Below are 24733 nucleotides of genomic sequence, written 5' to 3' on the forward strand. Positions count from 1 at the left end.
TGTAAAGTACACAGCTGGGAATTAAACCAAGGAGACAGCCTCTCCTGACGGATAATCCGTCTTTTCAGAGAGACGTTGTTGTAGGCATTGAAGCTGTTGCTTTGTCAACAAGATGATCAACCTGTGTCGGAAAGGAAAGCTCGGGTGGCTTCTCTCTGTTACATTGGCACATGGTATTATTAAAAATAATAAAGCTGATTACTTAAATTTGGTAACAACACTGTCTGATTGACATAAACTAACAACTAAATTGTTCTCACTCAGAAAAGAGGGATGTGGAACTAGTGTTACCTGTTCACTCAAGGCCAGATTATCCAATGGACATTATGGGCACAGGCCCAGGAGTCCATGCCCACTTGGGGCCCATGAAGGGAATACACCAGCATTTTGGACATGAAACAAAATGTACATAAAAGCCAGATAGTTACACCACAGTGTCTAGTGTATTGCTACTGGTACCATTGGCTGAAAGATGTTAGAAATGTCATTTCAAAGTGTATCATTCCCACTTTTCACTGTTGCGGTGGGGAAGGGGGGCCCCTGGAACATTCTGGGCCCAGGGGCCTGTTCACTTTTAATCCGGCCTTGTGTTTACTTTTGCTCCACATGTCAGAACAAGATGAGTCAAGTGTGATTTATTTTTTTCTTCTTTTTACAGTTTTAAAGGAAATACCAAATTGGATGATTGAACAAATAATCAAGTACACTTATCCCTGACTGCTGTCCTGATTTGCTTTCATCTAATTCCCACAAGTCAAAACTCCTGCAGAATCCATTACAGCTATATATATATATATATATATATATATATATATATATATATATATATATATATATATATATATATATATATATAATTTCAAGCTTTATTCTAGTTGTATGTTAAGGTGGAATAAAATGTGTCCTTACACCACAGGAATTATTCGGATTTAATGTAAGGATTCAGTTCCAGGACGTGTCAGACTGCCCTCCAGGTAGAAGGACACCTCTCCTCTGCAGGACCTCCTGCTTCCACGCTCATACATCACACCACTGGCTGTGCAGTCTTGCATCCACCCTGCATTTCTCCATTTCCACCACACCTTTTCATTTATCTTCCCCTAAATCTTAGACCCGACCTGACTACTAACCCGCGTGCAGATTTGCAATGTGATGCGTACGCGCCACACATACTGCTTATCCCAGGATCCTTCGGAGTGGGACCATGATTCCTGGGACGGTGTTGCCAGGGGGAAGGCGGTGGTGCCTGGGACCTGTTGTTGGAAATGACAGCTGAAGAATGCCAATTGCAGCACGGGGATCACAAAACCAATAAAGGCAGAAGATAGCGAAGAAGGCGCCTCGCTTCGCCGCGTACAGGTTGTGTGTGTCCAGCTTTAGCCGTACTGCTAGTCGTTTCACTGTGATCCTAAGCTGACGACGCCCGAGCCGCGTGCCTGTGGATGCATCCATGCGCGTGCGGTGCCTGTACATTTTCACGCGTGAATGTGCGTTTGTTTGCACGCCTAAACGCAGTTTTGCCTCACTATTACATGTCCTCATCTGACATATCGGCGAGAATGCTAATTTGATAAAGCTAGTTGGCTAATATTTGCCATTAAAACCGACCTCATTAATGCAGTTTTAATGTGTGCTAATGCGGTTGCATAGCTTTCACGCGATTGTTTGCCTTGTGCGTTCATTTATTCGCATGTACAAGTTTTTAATCAGTAAGGAGGGGAAACTATCCGACTGCAAGAAGGCTAATTTCTTTGGCTATTAGCTTAGTCGCCATGAGCAGGGGGAGCTGCCTTGCTAATTGACCTAGTTTATGGGGCAGAGGCCATGTTGTCATTCCACTTTAGCCAACTTTGTTTACCTTACAACTTTTCTAGTTATTCGCATAGCAGATAGTTTTAAATTGCCCAGAAACACACATTGCTGCCCCTTTATACAAGGCTGAAGCTGAAATAGTCCTCCTGGCCTGCGACGCCAAATATTCCAGCCGGTTTAGCGGACGGTAGATTTAATCCCTTAACTCCTGCAACTCGACCACATTTTCACACGTCCATGCTCAAGACAGACAACGCGTCCAAATAACGCCAAAGAAAGTGCTAAACTCTGGTTCATTAAGATGAATTTGTTGTTTATAGGTTTATTTTGAGTTTGGTGTGACTATAAAGCTTAAGTATGCTACTTTATACTGTTAAGAAGAATAGTACGCCTCAAACATCAGTCTCATGATTCACGCAAGACTTTAAAAACATACTTATGCAGGGCCGGATCAAAAGTGCACAGGCCCCTGGACCCTGATTGTCCCACGGGCCCCCCTTCCTCACCACAACATTGTGAAAATTGTGAACGATACACTGTGAAACAACATTTCTAACATCTTTCAGCCAGTGGTACCAATAGCAACACAGTGGACACTTTGTGGAACTATCTGGCTTTTATGTACATTTTGTTTTATGTCCAAACTGCTGGTGTATGGCCTACATGGGCCCCAAGTGGGCGTGGGCCCCTGGGCCCGTGCCCATTGGATAATCCGGCCTTGTGCTTAGGCTACTTAAAAAAACAACATGAAACCAAACACTGTTGTGCTTTGTTCTATGATGCTAAATAATGTTGAAACCCACCCGTTTACGTGCCTGTAATGGCACCACTTATCCCTCAGAGGAGCTGTCTCTGCTGTACAAGCAGCTGCAAAAGCACTGCTGCTTTCATAACTGCAGAGGCTTGCAAACCTAAAATGATCTCACTTTTCTCTATCTCCGTCCACAGGCTTGTGGAGATGGAGTCCATAATGAATGCAGTGACTCCTCGCTCCCCGGCCCCCGCCAAGAAGCTATCAGAGGTGGACTTCCGTTCAGGGGCCACCTTGGAGCAGCTGTCAGCACAAGTGTCTGAGCTGGTTCTACTGGAGCAGGGGGAATTTGGAGACCAGACAGCTTTAGAGGTCCACACTGCCAAGGATTTCATCTTCAACATGCTAGGTACATATATAAAAAAAAAAAACCAAAGTTATTAATGAAGTTTGCAAGATGTAAGAACCTTTGCAAGGAGCCTCGGAGAGTTATTTCTAATGACATGATGATTAGATGACGACTGCAAAAAGAGCTTGGAAATGTCTCCATTTGCAGCCTACTCAGTCGTATATTAGTTGGGGGATTTTCTGGAATTGTTAAACAATAAAGTGGTAATTACGCTGTATGGGGATGTGAAACACCAAAGAGGCTGTAGTTTGGATTGGAGCTCAAATGTTATGCTAATGTTCCATCAGTCTGCGATATGGCAGAAGAATACAGAGTAATAAATGATTAAAAATGTAATTAGCGAAGAATTAACAACATCCTCTTAGCGTGATAGAGGGAGGAGACACCAATCCATACTTGCATACTGCACACAAAGTAAATCTGAGTTTAAAGAAATAAAGTTAGTTTGATGATCATTAAATGTGACTTGTAGACGTCAGAAATAAACTTGTATGTAGTGTACAGTATTTTCAGTACTGTAATGAGTCCCTAAAACAGTGTAAAGATGTGTCTTTATTGCAGAAAACTGATTAATTTAGGAACTTTTAAAATAAAGAGTGTGTATGGTTATACATCAGTTTCAGGGTGTGATACATTAAGATGTTCCTTTTAGACAGATTTCACTGTTGGCAGATAAATTGTAACTGAACTGATTGGTAAACAGTTTTAGTATATAATGTATTCTCTCACTGTTGTCCGTCTAAACCTTTCCACCCTTTCCAGGCCTCTCTTGAGAGTGTTATTATAAATCTCGATAATTAGTAGTTGGACAAATATGCGAGTGTATAATTCTTGAATGCTGAAAAGTAAAGGCAGTCTTTTAATGGCATTGAAATTGTGACAGTATAAGCTCCATCTTGCCTCTGATCTGTTATAGCATGGACTAGGAGTCTCCAGGTGTGTCCTGTGGGGTTTGGATCCAAAGGTCCCATAGATTGTGAAATGTGTAGGTCATCAGGCTGGTGATGTGATCTGGAGAGTTGGAGGTGTAATGTTGCCGTGGCAATATCTGCGCAGCTTTTGCAACATGTAGATATCTTCCTACGTGTCATTGCAACATTGTTTAGCTTCCATGGATATTTCGGTGGATGATGTGTTACCAAGTAACATCCATAGGAATCCCAGAACCAAACAACTCCCATTAAAAAAAACAAAAAAAACCCCAAGTTTTTAACAAGTCGATGAGTTTCACAGTATTTCATGGTTTGTTGTCTGTTTTAAATGATGTGATATTACTGGTATAATTCCTACTGAAGTGCAGTTTAAGCCTCTTGGTTAGTAATTATTTATGCCCTGGAATTGAAGTTACTATCAGTTAATTATTAATATGCTTGGCAGAGGTTGTGAAAACGGAGTTGCATGGTGGAATTCCTTTCAAAAAAGCTGATCTTGAACTTCAGATGCTTATTTAGTTTCAAAAGATTTCAGCATGGTTTTCTTTTCTAAATCTGCTGTAGGTTTAACTCCACTGGCATATGCACATGAAACTTTATTACTGGCATGACTGGAAGAGAAATGAATAATCTTTTCCAGAAACGCCCTGCTCCACGCTGTCACACTGATACATTGTGTCCTGCACTCTGCCCAGTACAACCACAGTCTCGTATGTTTGAATTTCCCTCTTTGGTTCTGCTTGTTATGCATCTTGGTGTTTCAGCAGAATGAAGGAAATTCAGATGGATTTTTTTACATATATGCTGAGGGGGAGAACGAAGCAAGACAGATAAGAGCAACTAACATAACTGTGCTCACAAACATTTTAAGCCGCTGTGCAGCAGCGGAGTCCCACGCTTGCGACTTGCAAAGATTTAGTTCAGGTCAAAAGGACACCTGCAAGATTTCATTTAAATGGGATGCGCTTCTCTTTTGGCAGGCCCATTTTCTTCCTAAGGTTGGGAGCCAGCATGTGTGACAAAAACAATTTAACACAATGGAGCCAGTCTGCAGTGCAATAATGGACCAGCTGCAGTATGTTAAATTTAATCCTCTAACAGACACATTATCACCAGAGGTTATAATTTACGGCCGTTTGGATTGACAATGTTCACATTTCCGATGCAAATTGGTTTCTAAATGACAACTGAACTGAAGCACATCCAGTACATGACTCATATTTTCATTTTGCGTTGGCCAACTGTGTTTTGTCCTCATGTGTTGACTCTTCTATATATTTTGTTCCTTTTGCATATCCTGAATATGTGAAGTGTGTTTGTTTCTCCAATAGGTGGCACTGTCTCTCCTCCTGGCTTTCCTCTTATGGCTTTTTTTTTTTTTTTTTTTTTTTACCCCTATCTTGTCACTCTGTTTATCCTGGAATCAGGACATGTTTGCTCAGTGTCTGGACAGTCTTCCTTCTCAGTGCACTTTTTTTTAGTCCAGTTCTGAGGTATTTTTTGTTAATCCTTCAGCTTCCTTTCCCCTTCTTACGTCCTGTGTGTTGTTCAGTCATTTCTGGCTTTTTCTTAGATTATTGAAGCTCTTAGTTTTACTTTTTGTGTCAGAAAAGCCTTTTTTTTTTTTGACAGAAATCTCTGCAAACTTTCCAGGTTTCTCCTCCTCTGCTTATTAGTTGCTTCACCATGGGAGAAATCACACAAATCAAAATGCATTTTATCATGCCACCACAAACGGGAAGATATCACAATTTTCTTTTCTTGCCTTTGCATTTGTTCAGATTTAATGTCTTTTCCTTCCTCCTTTCTCCGACTGAATCTTCCTATATCTTTGGGGGGTTTGAAGCAGCCTTTGGCAGCATAATCACCAATAGTTTGCTGATATTTTCCTACTCTCTGTGCCTGCACCGCCTGCTGTGACAGTTCCAACTGTGTGGAAGGGGGGGGGCGAAGAAAACTTGACACTTTGAACAGGAGGAGAAAGTTTGCGTTAGATTGTAAGATTATAAAGTGAAGCATGGGGTGGTTGCCACGTTAGGAGCTAAAAGTCCTGAGAAGGATGAAAGGAGGCGCAGGAAGCAAATATATTCTTTCTGCAGAGGTCTTGTTGTAACACGCAGGCCTGCTGGTGGAGGCTGCTGCATAGGTGTGTGAATGCTGAATACAAGAGGCTTTGCGTCTGCTTTTATAAAGTTTGAGCTGCAGATGGATCCCCCACTAGGGCTTTGCAATGCTGACAGGGAAGAGGAATGAGAAGATATATTATCTTTGCACACAAACATCCAGCGATTTATGTCACAGCCTGGCAGATTTAAGAAGAGACTGTCATTTAACCCCCATGTTTGAGTAAACAATGTGGTTTGCCTTCAGGCGCTTACAGCGGGGGCTGCTTTGTGAATCTTTAGAAAGTCAAGTGATAAAAGTGGAAATTGATCCACGGTGTGCCGGTGGAGGAGAATATCTAGTGCCGGGTGCAGATCTGCCCTCAACACAGATTTCTACATCTTAAGGCTTGTTAGCTGGCTCGAGACAGTTGAGTTTAGAGTTCATCCTCCATGTGAGGTCAGAGAAAATGAGAACTTTTGATTCACATTTAATGTCTGAAGCGTTCCCCTGCGTGGGCCTGGATTTTGACATTTCTTTTTAATAAAAAATTAATTAAATATATTTTTTTCATGTTGACATTTTCCCCATATTTGCTGACATTTCCTAATGTCTACAGTGACGTTCTTCTCAGCGCATCTTATAGCAGCTTTGTTCGACACGTCTGTCACACGCAGGCCGCCTGACACGTTCATGTCCCCCTTTCTCGCTTTGAACTGTGAGAAGTGGAGGCGGTCGCATGGGGAGGGTGATAAGTACTTGAATGATCACAAGTCAAAAGTTGGCTTTTTGAGCAGTGTTGGAAACAAAACAGCTGCAAAACCAAACACAAGTTGTTAAACTGATACTGCGTGTCGACCTTTACCAGTTAAACCTTTAACTTGCAATCTTTATAAACCGTTTCCTTTTATTTTTTATTTGCATTAAATATCTTTGCTGTAATCTTGATGCTTTATGAAGCATTTTTCTATGCCCTGTATTTAATCCAAGGCAGCAGATACACAGTAGATATGATCTCTTTAGCAGAGTCGCTTCTCTGACCTTACTAGTTGATAGTGGGTAGTCTGGATACTGGGTGGTGGTGGGATACTGTGGAAATGTTGGTGGCTTCCCGCCTCATCAGAAGGTCATACATAATAAAAAGCCATAAAACTTATCTTAAGACCCACTTTAATTCCTTGGCTTTTAACCCAGTTTAAGTCTGCTTCTGGTCAGTCTGCTATATTTTGGTTTAATTTACTATTTAATCATTTTCTTTTATGATTTTATTTTTTTAATTCCTTGTATGATCTATTGTTATATTGTGTTATTTATTTATCTAATAATTTTTGGCTGATGTACAACACTTTGTCCCAACTTTGGTTGTTTTAAAAGGCGTTATAAATAAAGTTGAGTTGAGATTCATCGATGCTCTACGTCTTGCTATTGTTCTCACTGCGCGATCAGCCCCGGCGGCAGTTCCTGGCCAGCTAATTCTCTGTTAATGCATTTTTGGAGTCGAGAGCCTGTCTCCATTTGGCAGCCAAATGAGAATTACGGCGCAGCAGACGTAGAAGATGAATAAATTCTTGATGTGATTAGTCAGACTTCGTGTGTGTTAACTTTTTCATCAGCTCAGAGACATGATTGCCAATCAGCGCAGATGAGCAGCCTCTTGTCTGCTATTAATGATGATCTTTCTAGGTTTTTTTTTTTGGTTTTTTTTTTTTTTTTTCATGGAAAGCCGGCGTGCCAGTAGAAATGACACAAAAATACAGTTTTATTTATGTAAACTTAAGAGTTCCCAACCTCTGTGACAAATCAGGCCACACAGAGAAGTGCATTGGCTAAATGTAGCTGCAGATGTCGCATCACATCCGTCATTATGTGCCCACATGATATCTAATTTGATTTAACTTGCTGTATTTATCATGTTGAGCGAGACATGTTTTGACAGTGCATGACACAACTTGCCACCAAACTTGTTTTAATAACTGCAGCTGACATTGTGACTCCTTCAAGGCAAGGGGTCTAATAATGTGGGAAGTTATCATGTTATCTTACTGGTGAAGTTGCTTTTTTTTTTACCTCACAAACAGTAAAATACGAAACATCACCTCAGACTTTTGTCAAACCTGCAGTTAGAACATATAAGGCTGAAAACAACCAATAAGTATTTTTTCCTGATCTACCACGACTATAAGCTTCCTTTTGTGTTCATCCTTGTGTTTTTTTTTTTTTTTTTTGCTTACCTCCCTGACATATTTGACCGCAGCAAGGGAAGAAGCAAATCATCCAAATTCAGCCTTGTTGAAGAAACACTGTTAAGGTTTGTGTCTTACTGACATCACATGTTGACACCATCTCCAACACGGCCTGTCGCCGGCTGCACGGACTGATCTGAACCATAGACTGTATATAAAGAGATGGACGGAGCCTCCCTGACATCACCCAAAGGTTTCTGAAGAGCTGAATTGAAGCTCAGTGGGCGGTTCCTACCGTCGCCATGTTGGCAGGGTCATGTGTGTCGTCTCGCCCGGAAAATACAAATATGGGCAAAGAGGAGGAGCTGAGAGGGCAGCCGTGAGCGTCATGGCAGATGATTGACATCGAGCGAGCTCTGAGCTTTCTGTAGCTAAAAGCTAACCGAGCTAACCCCGAGATAACGGGAGCTAACCAGCTAACGGAGGTAAGCGGGCTAAAGCTAAGTCACGTTGTTAACCGGCTAAAAACCACGGTTGTTCTACGTTCTTCTTACTTGAAGCCGGAGATTGGTACCTGTCAATCAAAAGGACACGTCCCTAAATTTGCCAAACTTGGAGATTAAGTTACTTTAAAGCGGGCGAGTTAGAAAAAAATTCACTCCCCCCACAGTTGTCATGAAGGTAAACCTGACCTATTAAGCCGAAAATGGATTTTTGAACCAGGCTGTAAACATGTTTATTTCTGCTGTGAAGTTGGTCTTTTTAACATGGGAGTCTATGTGGATTTGCTCTGTTTTGCAGCCCCTAGTGGATGAAGGGAGAACTGCAGTTTCATGCACTTCCGCATAGGCTTCACTTTTAACCGCCGGAGGTTGCCGCTTGATCTGAACCCACTGGGTTTTACAATTTAAAAAAAAAAAAAAAACTAGAATAATTATTACAGGCGACGTATGCTGAATGTGACATTTAAATGACTGACTCTACCACTGATTGATTGACTATCAAAAGTCAGAGACAGCTTCAGGTGGTCTCTCAAGCCGACAAAGCTGCCTCACTGCCCTTAAATTTTAAATTAAAACTGCAGTAGTGCTGCTTTTTTTTTCCTTTTTAATCTTCTAACATTTAGCAGGGCATGAGATCATAGTATTGTTGACATTAAAGCAGCGAAGAAGAGCTGGAAGGTACTGATAGTCTCCTCTGCAGGTGCCTCAGACACTCAGGCCTTTCTCTTGTATGAAGGTAGAACAGGCAAAAAAAATATGACTTTGGAACTTCTTAATTTTTTATAATCTAAAACATCTAATCTCCTGCCAAGATATGAATTGATAAACGGGAAAGGGGTGGGATTGCGCTTGGTGACAGTGACGGGGAGCCCAGGACTAATCCTCTCTGAGAAGGAGCTGGGAGAAGAACTGATTGAAAGCAGCGATAACAACCTGTCGAGAACATTAGTCTGGAATCATTTCTGACAGACTGGATTGCTGTTTTTTGGATAAACTACTTTTAAGATGAATTTAATGACATGCTGTGCTGATGTATTCAAGTTTTGTTGTCAGAGATGACGGGGGTCACACAGAGGTAGGAGACGGAGGAAAAGCCAGAAATCGCATTTTGACTTCCGTGACATCCACGCCGCTCACAATGAGAAGTCGCAGTGCTTTGAGAGTTAGGCCTTCTAAAACATCAGAGTTTGAGATGATGATTGTGACACCTAGAGAATCTGGATAATGGAGGACTTTCCAGTCATCGGTGGGAGGAAAAGGAGGCTAGACATGCTGAGGCTGTCTATAAGGCACCTGCTTTTATGTGGGGTGTGGAATTTCATCGTTTCTATGGTGAGTTGTGACGCAGACGTAAAACAGCAACAAAACACAATTGTTTACAAGTATTGTAATGTAAATATTCTGCTGCTGTCGGAACGAGCCAGCTGCCACAGCTCGGCAGATAGATAACATTTCTGGCTGAATCTGGACAGACTGAAGCCTGGTAAATACATTAAAGGTGGAGTATGTAAGATTTTTAATATTTTCAAAATAAATTAACTAAAAAAATAACTATGATCATAATTAGTTTTTTTTAAACATGTAGGTTCCAGTCTGTCCATATTTGATGTGTTATTAAATTACAAGTTTAATTTATGACAAAGACCCTTCTTAAATGTTTGCCTACCAGTAAGAAAAAAGTTATTTTTGTCATTTGTCATTAATTAAACTTGTCATTTAATAACGCATCAAATATGAACAGACTGGAACCTACATGTTCAAAAAACTATCTAATTATGATTGTAGTTATTTTATTAGTTCATTTATTTTGAAAATGTTGAAAATCTTACATACTCCACCTTTAAGGTAAAAATAACTTTTTTCTTTTTTTCATCTTGGGGTCACGAGAACAAAATGACATCATTTTGCTCTCGCGGACGTGTTAGGGACAACTTGCAGCTTGTTTTCTATGAATCAGCTGAGCAGAGCTTTCTTGTTGGAGAAGTATTGTGTTATTGGTCGGACATTTAAGGTGGGCGGGGTTATAGGGGGAGAAAGCATGAAGCAGTTGTCACTTCTCCATTTTTTGCTGATTTGAGGTTGAACAGATACAAAGAGCTGATCGAGGTGGTGAGGAACTACAAAAAAAAAAAAAAACAACAAAAAAAAAACCTAGGCATTTAAAGACCCTCTCGGATGCAAAACCTGCTCGGCTGCAGAGGAAGAATCTTCTAAAAATGAAGCAACTGGGTCAGTTTATTAGATTACCGTGCTTCTTAGCCAGAGTTATTTCTGCCGTCAGCAATGAGCTGCTGTGTTCCCGACACGTAATTCAGTTTTAAAGATCCTTTTTCAAATGGACAAACATCTCAACATTTAAAATGTGAGCCTGATTTAACATGTTCTGTTGTCAGAGTATGCCATCCCCTTCGTCAAGGCAGCTCAACGCCTCACTAGAAATTGAGGTGACTGATCATGAACAATAATTTACTCCACAAAAACCAAATTCCTTTTGGCCAGCCATGTTCCAATTTTCTGCTACCTATAGTATATGCTAGTTGTGGTTTAACATAAGATAGACACGGCTTTTTTTTTTTTTAACTCTAAACCATACAATTTTTTTTAAAAAAAGAAAAGAAAAAAAAAAAGACATTTAGGTTGACACACTTAAAACTTTCCAGTGGTGAATAGTAAAACATGACAATTTTTGTTCATGGAAATACTGAATAGATTTCCTAACTACTCCTCCAGTCTGTAGGTATCCTGTTACCACACACACTGAGACTGATGGAGAAGCCAATTGCCATCAAATGGTCGTTTCACAGACATGAAATTGAGTCTAATCTAGAAATAGCTCTGGAGGAAAAAACCTTCCTTCTAATGGAAATGTACATTCCAAGACATTCGTGATAGGATTAAGTCTAATCCGTGGCTGTGAAACCAGCCTAGACCAGCTCCGTTCCAGCTCTATTTCCAGGCGGTGTGTGTCTGTTGATACAGTTGCTGTAGTGTTGTGTATGTGTATACGTGTACTTGTTAGCTGGCAGGCTCCCAGTAAAGAGCCTGCCACAGTCCAATTGGGAGTTTGGATTAAAAATTCAACTGTGGTCTTTGGGATAACCTCAGACTTGCTGCAATGAATGTAGAGACTGAGAAGGACGTGCTAAATGGTAGCTTTTCCTCAGATTGCCGCAGCAGGGATACAATACTCTGAACCATCTTTTTTTAAAGATTTATTTTCTTCTTTCTTATCTATTTAATCAAATTCATCAGTCTCAGATAAAACTAAAGAAATCAGAGGAACGTCTGCTTCTTCGCTTCAATCCAGCTGCTTTTTCTTCCTCTTTTCATTCCAACAGATTTCTGACAATAACACCAGATGAGTCACACTTTTATTTCACAAGTTGTGCATACAGTTAACTCATCTCTCCTCTGTCTGAGGCAACCATCAGGTTCCTTTGGCAGCTACTGAATTCCAACCATTTTACAGTAATTCTGCTTCGTGATGTTGGTTTTGCTGAGAGAAACATTATCCACAGGTTCAGCTTGATACTTCCCATTGCTAAAGCAGTTCCACCATGACACAAATCTTCTGTTCCTTTAATCATCTCATAAAGCTCAAGCCTCAGAAGACATGGGGGGGTCATGACATGAAATTTGGATCTATTAACGTCATTCAGACGACTTTGATTAAGGACAGCGAGGAATTGGAAATCTTTTCCAGTTAATGTTCTCTGACTTTTTAGGATTAAAAATGGGGATAAAAAAAAAGGAAATTGGAGTTAAGGTATAGCTTAATGAACGAGTGGCTTAAGCCCCTGTCACATATGCAGTGCTCTCCATTAATCTCATGGCAACTGAACATGTCCGTGTCATGCGGGAATTGCTCTCTTGGTGCTTTTCCGTAACATTTTGAGGTGGAAATCTGACTAGGTCAGGCCTTGTGACAAATATGCTTCACTTATAACCCAGTAAAAATGTGAACTGCAACAGACACACACGCACTTTCATTCAACACTGTGCTGGGATGTTAAGATTGAGGCGAGTTCTTAAGTTAAAGCATAAAGTCCCTCTAACAACTGTGTGAAGCTGCAGATGCTCTTCTGATACGCTGCTGAAACTGAGTGGAGACAGTGTTCAAAAGTGCCGTAAATATCACGTTTTTTCCAGTTAAACCCAAGATTGATGTCAATCATCTGCCATGACGCTCACGGCTGCCCTCTCAGCTCCTCCTCTTTGCCCATATTTGTGTTTTCCGGGCGAGACGACGCGCATGACGCTGCCAACATGGCGAGGGTAGGAACCGCCCACCGAGCTTCAGTTCAGCTCTTCAGAAACCTATGGGTGATGTCACGGAGGCTCCGTCCATCTCTTTATATACAGTCTATGGTTAAACCCTCACACACACCTACCTATATAACATATTAATTAAACTGTGGTTGTTTACCAAAATGCATAGAAAACTTATGGTTCACATAACCATGGTGTACTCTGTTTGCTAGCATGAAATGTTGCGGGGGCAGGGCATGCTGTCAGAGAACAGTGGGTGACTATTAACTTGCAAACAACAAACTTTTGGAGCATCTATTTCAAATTACAATTATTCCCTATTCAGTGTGGTGCTTTCTATCACTGCACTATCACTCACTACAAATGCATAACCTGGACGCTTTCATTTTAACATTGATGACTTTAGATTCATTTTCATCGTCTCGGTCGTGTCCCATGACAACGGTCTTTTCATAACGCTTAGTCACCTCATTTACATTAGGGGTGCTTATCCATTAAAGTAGGAGTTTTTAGGTTTTTATAGGCTTAACAGACAAAAACAGATGTATTGTGTCCAGTGCTTGTGAAATTAGTAGCACCTTCTGCCCCTTTGATATCGACAGTCTATTCCTCCCATTTCCCATGAAAGGTTGTTTATTGGTCAGGGTTATGCATACATTTCTTTACATTTGGCGGCTCCATCTTAAATCAGTTCCATGCATGGCCCAAGGACACTTGGGCATGTAAAAGTGGATGTATACGTATATTTCCTGTTAAAGGAAATGTATATCAAATATCAAGCTAGGAGAATAAATGAACAAGTTTACAACTTTTTACAGTGTCGTTTTTTTACTCAATTGAATGATTCAGGGATGGTAGCCGTGTTTGAAAGATGAGGCATTACATTTTCCAGTGAGAGTTTTCTCAGACCTTTGATGATATTAGTGACATCAACATGTCTACATTAATCTCTCTTCAGGGTTTTATGTTTTGAACTTTAACCTTAAAAAATGTTTAGTTTTTCAAAACTCCATTACAGCGGCATTGTCACTGATGTCACTGCAGTCCTGAAAGTTTCCAGACATATTCCTGAGTAGGTATGTGCCAGTATGACGCCTTCGCCATCCAACCCCCTCAGCCATTTTTGCTACTTGTACACCACGGGGGTGTGTCCATACACTCTTACTGCACCTGTGCATAACTCCAGGTACACCTGACTTGCACATTGCTCCTCCTGTGATTTGTAAGACAGTTCATTCTGCAGGTATTCATGTTGTTCAGACCATGGTATACCTTGAAACCAGAAACGGACACATTTGTATTCCTGAATGATGGTATGTGACATGTCTGCAGCATTTGCTTTCTTTTCAGAGCTTTTACCTGCCTCTATTGATAAAATCTTTATCTGATCTATTCATGACTGGGAGGGATCCAGTACCTGTATTAAGAAGGGTTACTGCTTTCCACTTGCTCTTTACTGTTGAGGATACGTTCAGATCCACCTTCGGCAGAGACTTTTTATTCTATAAAGAGCAGACTTTAATCGCAACTGGTAAAAACAAAGTCTGGAGTCTGTGTTACGTGATGAAGTTTATCCCGAAGCCATGTTCTGTTTATGTGAAGCTTAACTTTGCCGCTCACAGCTTCTTTAATTTTGTCTGAAGATCAATGAGGTTTTGTAGCTGCTTGATTTCTGAACTCCTGGGTTACTTTATCTTGTTGAGTTATTATGGAGCCGTGGGCACTTTTAATAATTGATTCCAGGTAGGGCCACACATGGTTTATCAGGCCGTTTTTCTGCAGCAACTCCAGCCATGTCTGGTCTCGGCTGAAAGGTGAACAGTCTCGGGTCACAACACCATTAAAAGTTTCTGTTTCAAACCCTTTTCAGTCAACACAGTTTGAGTTTGATCGGTTTGAGCTGGTTCCTAACTTCTTACCAAGGCTTTCTCTTCTAACCAGCAATACTTTCATTAAGCAAGACTGTGCTTCGATATTTCCTGTTGCTTTTCAGCACAATTTGCTAAAACTATCGTCAAAGAGCTCAGAAAGGTGGAAGATCCTGCACAACAGAAGGGAGAGTTTGTCTGTCTGAGCTGCACAAACTCAAAATGACAGAAAGGTTGTTGTTGCAGGTGTTTTTTTGTGGGGCATTTTTCTCTATTAATTTTGCACAAAATAACATAAAATAACAACCGAATAGTTAAAGTTATTCTTTATTCTTGCCCCCAGTTTCTGCTCATACCTTTGTCTTATTTGTAGCTGTCGCAACAAATGACCAAATTGCCCTTTAGTTCTCCAGAATTTGAGAATACCCATGTGCAAATGCACATATATAAAGGTTTATTCTGGAAGTGCAATGTAAAATAATTGCAGTAGTAGTAGTATATACTAGTAGTAGTAGTGCAGTATTTGCACTTTGTCAACACAAAGCATCATGTTATTGTTTGCTTTCTAAAATTTGTGGACTCCTATAAACATTGTTTAAAAGTTACTTTTTAGTGTTAAATAAATTCATGCTGTTAATGATAGTGGATAATTGTGTTAAAGTTAATCTAGATCTCAATTTTAGTCAAAATAATCTTGATTCTAGCTTTTGCCATTAATTGAGCAGCCCTACTACACACACACACACACACACACATGCCCATACATTTACATGATCATGCATACCTATACAGATATTTTGCAGAGAAAAATGAGGATGTAGAGACAAAATGTGATCCCTGGCTCTGCTTTCTCTCCTTGATAGAGCACAGCCAGGTGGCATCATACCAGGTGCTTTTTTTTTTTTGCCTCTTTTCAGAGGAAAGTGTTACAGAGATGCTTAAAAGCACATGTGACTTTGACTTAAGCATCTGGAAAATTTAACCAGTGACGTAGTAGAAATACACAAAGGAAAATGACTGCATATTACATACTGTATATAAACAGAGTAGATAAAAGTTTTACTAAGTTGAGTTTATCAGTAGATTTTTTTTATTTTTGCTTGGTGAATTTTTTAACATCCAGACGAGCAAATGGCTCTACATAAAAACATCAAAAGGCTTCCTACCGCCGAGGTTTTGAGGCCATGTAACAGGATGAGAGGGATCATGTTAGCAGCTTTGCGCCCCCAGCCGTGGCCTGCTGACTTGGTCTGATGTCCTTGTATCTGGAGCCACTTAACTGCCCTCGGGGTGATAAACACCGAGGCTGCAGCTCTCACACTCTGCTCTGCAGAGGATTTTGAAATGTCCGAGCTTCACCTCTGACAAAGCATGTGCAGGTAGGTGTGGACCAGCTTGGCTGCAGGATCAAACTCTTCTCAGTTTTTATATTAGCAAAACATAATTTACTTGAAGCCACCACGGCAGGTCTCACGGGCTTGGACCCTGCAAAGTATACAACACAGCTAAGTCGTTGTAAAGGGATTTGGAGGCTTGAGTTTCTCTCATATAAACCATTCAGATTGGAGAATAAGCTTTTGGTGGTTTTTTTTAGCTGCTCTGAATTACTGTGATGCCACCAGGTCTGAAATATAACAAAAATCTAGTCGGATGATCACCTTATTGCACATATCTTTCGCCTTTATCCGAATTCCTTTTAGACGTGTTGCCAGGTTTCCAGATAATCAGGATCAAGGCTCCACTGTAAAGGATTTACTGGGATCAGTCGGCACAAATTAAATATGGTTTCCGTAAACGATAGTTGAATCACATGAAAGTAAGTTTGGCTTTCTCTTCCTTGCCATTTCTCTACAGCAGCCCAGAATGCATTTAGTCAGACGTATTCTGCAACTTCACGACTAGAAGCGGCTAAAATCCTTCATTTCCTCAAATCAAGCAGTAATTTTATTCTGCTCTGTTCCTGTGAATATGTTGAAGAGAACATTCCCCCTGCCATTCATTGGCTGCGCTGCTTCGATGGAAATGAAATTGTGGCCTTGGCTGACCACAAGTGAGGCCCCTGAAGTGATCATTAGTGCCCATTGCAGTGGTCACTGAGCGTGTGGGTGGGGTGCTGTTAATTTCACACTCTCTTTTGTCAATAAAGCTGCAGCTCAGGCTTATAAATTTATGCAGGATCTCTCAAAACAAATTAAGCTGGAAGTTTTCCAGGCTCACTGGCTTGCTGACCGGCTCTTTTCTGTTGCCAGGATTTTTCCCCGATCCAAGTGTCCGTGATTCTGCATGTAAAATGCCTTTTGATGCACATGTGTATTTGTTAAAAGAAAAAAAAAAAAGCTCATTTCTGATCACATTAATTCTGCAGCTTTGAACACTTCCAGTTTTGTAAATGAGTCACGTCGAAATATATATTTTTTTTTTAGGCTTAGTCCAGAAGGTGGACCAGCGCCTCCCGGTGGCCAACGAGTACCTCCTTCTGTCAGGTGGGGCTCGTGAAGGAGTCCTGGATCTCAACCCTGAGGACCTGGGGGAGTACGCCAAAGGGGCCGACTTTGACCTGGATTTCACCCTGCTGGTGCCCGCCTTAAAGCTTCATGACCGCAACCAGCCTGTCACTCTGGACATGAGGCACTCCCCGCCGTGCCACTCCTGGCTCAGCCTCCGCCTCTGCGACTCCAACACGCTGTCCCGCTGGAGCATCTGCTGCCAGGAAGAGAATGGACTTCCAGCTGAGGAGGACGAGGAGGAGGAGGAGGGGGTGATGGGTGAGTAGAAAAGTCAGGATAATCGCTGCAAGGACAGAGCAAGAACAGGGAAGGCAAAATGGTAATGAGGAGAGTCGGAGGGAACTGAATGTGCACGGGTGAATTAAGAAGACAGAAGATACACAGTACATATAGAGGGGAAGGAGGGGAAAGGATTGACTGATTTAAAATGGACAAAAAGAAAAATTAGGGGATAAATGAGGAGAAAATACCAGGATGAAGATACTGTAGCAGTGCATGGTTAAAACTACACACTGTTCATTGATGAGATTTAAAAAAAAAAAAGTATTCTTTTTGTAATCTCCCTCATCAAACAGGTGAAACAAACCCGAGGAATGAAGCGAATCATTGATGAATATAAGGGTGCACCTTGCAGACAAAATCAATTTCTCATAGCTTTTGGTGTGTGAAACCTCTGAGATGAGAGGCGGGGATGACATTTACCGATGGAACCGTTTCTAATGTTCACCTATTTGTAACGAAGCATTGCTTGTATTTCCCGGATACATCACAACACGTCCCATCAGATAATTTGCTGCCCAAGTTGCTGTAGCAGGACGGGAACATTTAGACAGTCCCGTGTGACTGAAAGGTTCAAAGAATGGCAAAAATGACACAGATTGTATTTTTAGCCTTAGCAGCATGGTCAGAATACCTCCTTAAGGGGCTTGTATGACTGCCAGTCGTTTTAAAGTAATTCTTTGGCGTAAATATGTAAGAATGCACAATGCTGAACAGCTAGTCAATTTGTGAGTTGTTTTACTGAAAGCTTTGTCTGTTTGGCACAGTCAGTGATGACAAACAGAACTCGTCAACATTAATGTAAACTATATGAAAATCCATAATGTAACATAGAGCTGGATTTTTTATGACTTTTTATTTTAATAAAAAATTAATTTTATTTTGATAGAATTTATTTAATTATAATTTTTATTTTGAATTAAATTAATTAAGTAATTAATTAATTAACTTTTCTTCTTCTTCTTTTTTTTTTTTTTTTAGGATTAGACAGCAAGTTCATGTTGTGTTCTAGTTACACTACAGGAATAACACAAATGTGGATCTACCTCTCCATCTGGAGATGGTTCGGATTTAAAGGTGTGGATGAACAGCGGAGTCATGTTTTGTGTGGAGAATAATTAAAACGGGTTCAGATAAAAGGTTCAAGCACAACTGATCTGTCTGACCCGCTACAGCCATGCTGTGCTGTGCAGGATGACGAGTTTAGCTGCATCCCACACTGGGAAGCAGCTCCCACTAACACATGCTATCCCATAGGACGGAAAAAGTGAGAGATGGTGCTATTTTACAAAGGCAGTAACCTAACTTACGCTGAGGATGAGCTTTATTTTACTTGTTGAACAGGACTGTGGTAAACTAGTGATAAGAAGTCCAGCTCTTTTTAAAGATTCCCTTATTTTGGATTGGCTTCCATAAACTCCAAAATATTTCTTTATTTAATCGAGTACTGAGTTTCTATTTTAGCATAATTTTGCATTTATAAAAGGTTTGTATGTTATTAAGTAAATACTCATGTAGTGTTTTTAAGAAAAGTCAGAATTTCTCTGCACTTTTTGGCAAGAAAATAGTTACGTAATATTTTAATCAAGCCGTAAGTAAACAAATGAACAAAGAACCACCACAAACAAATCAAGAGTACTAAATCTTGATGAAATAATCTTTATTTAAGGAAAACATTCTGATCTCTTCATCTTATTTCATTCTTTTTTTTAACATTATTTCCTTTTGATTTATCCTCATTTCTGTACTTTGCAAGTAAATAAGCAAATGCCACGGGGGTGAGATGCTTGTAGCCCAGCTGGTGAAGATCTCTTTGTTGTCTTTGTTATTCCTCTACAGGACCAAAAATAGTTCCACACATATCTTATACTCCATCATTTGGCCAAAACACATTTACCAATAATTCATTGATCGTATCGACAAACCAGGCTTGTTTAAAGTCACATCTGCTTCAGCTAACAGTGTTGCAGGCTCTTTAGTCCGCTTCTCTGTTCATGCCACTGGAATGTAATGAAACCGCTGATTGTTTCCAGTAAGCTGCTTTCATCAGCGAGGATGGTGACAATCTACAATGAGCTATGGTGATATTTAAAAACTTTACTCGTTATATTGTCATGTAGACATTAGGGGTGGGAAAATCAAATCGAAAAATCGGAAATCGGGATTTTTTTTCTTCACAATTTTAAAATCGATTTTTTTGTTTAAAAAAAAAATCGATTTTTCTTTTCCAAATAAATCAAATGAATCCACTATAAAACTTTTGTTATTTTCATTGGTTTAATTGATCTTTTTACTTGTCTTCTTGGGCATTATAGCAGCAGATTGATGATCTGGCTCCTGTGTTGTTTTTTCCTAACTGAAATCAAGAAAAATTACTGGCAAAAAGAAGTTTTATAAAAAAAATTTTTTGTTTTTAATTACAAAAATCATCAATATTGAAGGATTTTGAGAATCGCAATTTAAATCGAATCGGCACCCAAAAAATCGGAATCGAATCGGGACAAAAGCATATCGTCACAGCCCTAGTAGACGTGGTGATCAAGTATTTACTATGTTTATGAATTGGCAGAATGAATATGCACCCATCTCCTCTCTGTTGGTACGGCAACGAAACGTCCTGGTATGGCTGCTTGTGCTGGATGCAACAGAACTTTTTATGTTTCCACATAATGTAGTCATACTTCCAGACCACTGAAGAACCAAAGGGGACAGAATCCAGCCTGGAACCAGCAACCACTCCAGCTGATTTTAGAGGAAACCCGACTGGACCTGCAGTTGGTGGGAAAACTAAGAATTAAGTGTTTTTTTGCTGTAGCATGTCCTCCATTGTCTTTAGCGTTCACACTGGGAGAAAGAAGACTGTAATGAGATATTTTGTCAGTAAAGTTGTGCACATGCTGAGCGACTTCACACGAGGAGAGGTCACACCCCGTTGTATTGTTCGGACATGGTTTGGAAGATGATGAAGCAGGTACTGTGTGTCTGTAGGCCTGCAGTGGACCGGCACTGCTGATCCTTTCCCCTGGTTGTGATTTGCATTAACATGAGCAGGAACCTTCATGAATGTATCTTTTTAGAGAATAAAGGAGAAACTTATTTTGTTCAAATATAGTCATACACAAAGACTAAATTTTAGTTCATCCTTCCATCAAGCAGATGCAGTTTTTCTGATGATAACATGCTAAATATGTATAGAAAATGTCTTGGATGTGCTGCTAGGTGGGTTTTAAATAAGAACCGCTGAACACCATATGAATTCACACACACAGGCTGATTCATCCTTCCTCCTCCCTCCCTCCTTTCTCTGTTCAGGTAAAGGCTCTATTCCCTCCCTGGGCTCTCCTCAGTCTCTAGATGGCTGCTACTTCTCTCCCACCCTGGTGACAGACTGGTTCTGGGGAGTTGTGAGCGAGGCTGTAGAGGAGCTGCGGCGCAGCCCCCAGAGAGGCATCCCAACGCCGGACCGACTGGAGAGGAATGGACCTCTAACTACCATCATCCTTCAGGTGCAGATTAGGCGCTTCTCTCGTTAGGGCCGCGCTCCGTCTGAATCGATAAAGGGCTGCAGGCTATTTAATTCAGGAGATGTATTCCAAAATTGCTCAGTTTGAAAAGTCATTTATTTGCAAAATCAATATTTCAGAGCAACGTCGTCAAATATTTAGAGGATTTGTCAAGAAATCCCTTTCCAGCAGTCTGAAATTCATCACTGGGTTAGTGATGTTGTCGTATTTGTCTGCCCCTCTCCCCGCAGGCCGGTTCCAGCCGGGTTCTGTACGATCTGCTGCCGGTGGTGTCATTCCGAGGCTGGCCTGCCGTTGCACAAGGCTGGCTGACGGCCAACCACTTCTGGGATGGTAAAATCACAGAGGAGGAAGCCATTTCTGGCTTCTATTTGCTGCCCTGCTGCTCTCCGCTGGGTGGTCGGCCTGACAGGGAGTGGAGGCTGGCGTTCTCACGCAGCGAGGTGTGGCTGGTCATGTAAAACAGCTCTTTTTGTTTATTTTCATTTGAAAAGCATCCAATTCGCGCTCTCTGTCTTTTGCATACTAATCTTTCTCCTTTACTCATCGACCATGTGCTCCTTCTGATCCAGGTTCAGTTGAAGAAGTGCATCCCCTACCCCATGGCGCAGGCTTTCCAAGCAGCCAAGGCGGTACTGTCCCGCATCCTGGCCCGTCCTCGTACAGGTCTCAGCCTCTACCACCTACGTACCCTTCTCTTATGGGCCTGTGACCGACTTCCTACGACCTACCTGTCCTGCCCTGACACAGACACCCCTGGCCGGCTTCTCCTGGGTCTCCTTGATGACCTGGCTCATTGCATCTTGGGTAAAAACTGCCCAAATTACTTCCTGCCACAATGCAACATGTTGGAGCATCTGACCGACAGCCAGGCTCTGCTTGTCGCCCGGAAACTGGCTCACGTGCGCTCGGATCCCAGCGAGCACCTGAGGGCGGCTCTGGACCAGGCTCGGCAGGCCGGCCAACTGAAGAAGGAGCTGACGGCGAACACCAACGGCCACGGCTCCCCCGGGCATCACCCGAGCAATGGCATCATCTCGCCGTCGGAGGACAAGCTGGCGCAGCGGCTGCAGCAGCTGGTCACAGAAAACCCTGGAAAATCCATATCGGTCTTCCTCAACCCCGACGACGTCACCAGGCCTCACTTCCGCATCGACGACAAGTTCTACTGACGGTAGCTGCAGAGAAGACGAGGAAATGTCGGTTTAGTTCACAAGCACACTCCAAAAAAAAAAAAACGTCGGAAGTATCGGGAGGCGGAACGCCACGCGTAGACCCGTCGAACGCTGAACAACGCTCTGAAGTCTGGTGGCTTGACTGCCTCTTAAAACCAAAAACACTCCTGAGAACTGACGTCAATGTCGCGTCACATAAGACATGATGTCACCCAGCTGTTGCCATGGAGACGGCCCCCTCCTAACGAGCTGGCCTTAACAAGACTTATCAGCTGGTGCTACAAAGTAAAGGGTGGTGAAATAAGTCCAGTGAAGATTCAAACTGTGTGTGTGTGTGTGTGTGTGTGTTTGCCTTAGGGTTCTCTCACATTACTGGCTCTAAAGACGGTGGCAGAAAAGCGTCTTGATTGCTGCTTTTCTGCCATCTTTACTTGAGCTGAGAGTGGGCGCTGGTTGGATCAGACATTGGACAACAAAGTGTGTCTGATGTAACTGATTGTAACGTTGTACGTCGAGCTGCTGAGTCTCTTTTAACGACTTTATTTCCCTCTTTTTTTATTTTAGAAAAATCTTTCTCAGGTACGCACAGCCTTTTTTTTATGCTTTTAACTAAATTTTTAAGTCTATAAAAACATTTCATGTCGCTAATAAATCTTGGGGGGGATGGAATCTACCAAAGAGCTGCGTTGAAGCTGTTTGCAGATTAAAAGCATGATTTTTTTTTTTTTTATTTTTTTTTTTATAAATTGTTTTTTAAACATATCCCTTAACGTCAAACTCTGACTCAGCCTGATGAATCCTCAGAGTCTAGATCAGAATGTCAATTCGCCTTTTTCCTGCTTCCAATGTCTCGGTCACACCGGGATGTAAAATTGTTCAATTTAGCTGCAACATCAGTGGAAGTAGCGTAAAAAATGGATTTGCTCTCATGGCAACAGAGAGTCTTTCACGTCAAGCTCCACTTTGGTGAAGCAGAGGACGCTTTTGCAGCTCATTAGCTCTGTTGAACAAGAGGATTTTTCTATAACTTCCTCAGATTAAGAAGGAAATGCCCTGAAAGTAAAGCTTGATAAGACGGGAGTGGATCACAGGCATCTTGGAAAACAGGAGCTTGTCTGTGTTTAATCGGCAGCGCTTCTGTTACGCAGAGCAGATCAGACAGAACAGGACAAGCTGTACAGTGTCCAGCTCTGGAATCTGTCCCTTTCTGGTGTTGTTGAGTTATCAAATATTAAAAAGCTCCAGAATAATGACAGAACTGAAGACTTGTACATTCATGTCGATTGATCTCAGAGTGGATAAACGATTAAAACTACTTCAAGTTTTGCGTTTCGTTTTCCAGCCTGAGCAGACATTTTTGCTCTCTTCTGTTTGGAGTGTTTTCCCTTTTAAAGGTTTTATGAAATGTAAAAGCCCGGAAGGAGACGTGTCAAAGTGATAGTTAATAATAAAAAAAAAAGTCTGGATTGAACAGCAACGTGGGCTGTTGTTTCATGTCATCAGGATTTAGTTAAGGTACTTCCCTGTCAAAACGTCCCACAAAGTGCCCAGTACGTCTCGCATCCTGTTGCACATTCTGTACCTTTTTTTTTTTTTTTTTTTTTTGGGGGGGGGGAGAAATTCTGTCTCATTGAATTTTCCTTCTTGCTTTTGAGACGTCTGACTTGACTGATTCTGATAATTGTCCCGCGTCTCCTCTGCTTGGTTGGTCTTTTTTAATGAGCTTGTCTATGAGCTGATGTGAGTGTTTGCAGGCAGACACCCAGATGTGATGCAGTGAATTATCCCCACGGTGTGTTATTAGACGGGGAGGGGCAGCCCTGTTTCCCCCAGAGTGGGCGGGGGATTGGACCTTATTTTTCCCTCCATCCTCCCAGGGTTGCCGTTGTACTTTTATCCCTGTCCGTCTGAAGCCACAGAGCTCTTTAATACTTGGTTCCTCTCCAGCATTGCGTTTACGGCGTGAGCAGCCACACCGCTGCGGCGCCACTCAGCTGATTTGACTTTGGGCAGCTCGGCCAGTACAAGCTGGAGAAGCTGCAAACCGGCTGAGCGGTGATTTTTCATACTTCCATTTAAATAAATTGAGTAAGTTTTGTTTGTTTCTACAGCAGTGAATTTAAAACTGTGTCTGCTACACTAATGACAGACAAACTGAAGGGCAGCGTCTGGATTTACTTTGTATTCTACTTTGCTTTGGTAAACTGGACTGGGGGGCGGGGGGGGGGGGTGGTGAAAGCTGATCTGAAACTACTGGTGGAGTGTTTCTCCTTCATACAAGTCTAGATTTAAAACGACTACCAGAGTCTGTGTCTACAGATATCTTGTTCTTACTACTGAATGAGTACATTTTTATACTGTCTGTCTGCTGTAATGTGTGTGAGCATGTGTGTGGACTGAACTTGAGGAAAACCAAAG

At 41.5% G+C, this 24733-nt stretch overlaps 1 protein-coding gene across 1 annotated transcript; it reads left to right on the top strand.

Moving 5' to 3' along the window:
• Window positions 1–1221: 1221 nt before the first annotated feature.
• tmem102 (transmembrane protein 102) lies at window positions 1222–23077 on the top strand. Its single transcript, XM_079257992.1, has 6 exons — window positions 1222–1359; window positions 2761–2972; window positions 17254–17595; window positions 20929–21122; window positions 21371–21583; window positions 21713–23077. The coding sequence occupies exons 2-6, from the start codon at window positions 2771–2773 to the stop codon at window positions 22310–22312; spliced, it is 1551 nt and encodes a 516-aa protein (XP_079114118.1). The 5' UTR covers window positions 1222–1359; window positions 2761–2770; the 3' UTR covers window positions 22313–23077.
• Window positions 23078–24733: the final 1656 nt, after the last annotated feature.

This window comes from Telmatherina bonti (genome assembly GCF_933228915.1).
Source record: "Telmatherina bonti genome assembly, chromosome: 18".
In the NCBI taxonomy this organism is placed as follows: domain Eukaryota; kingdom Metazoa; phylum Chordata; class Actinopteri; order Atheriniformes; family Telmatherinidae; genus Telmatherina; species Telmatherina bonti.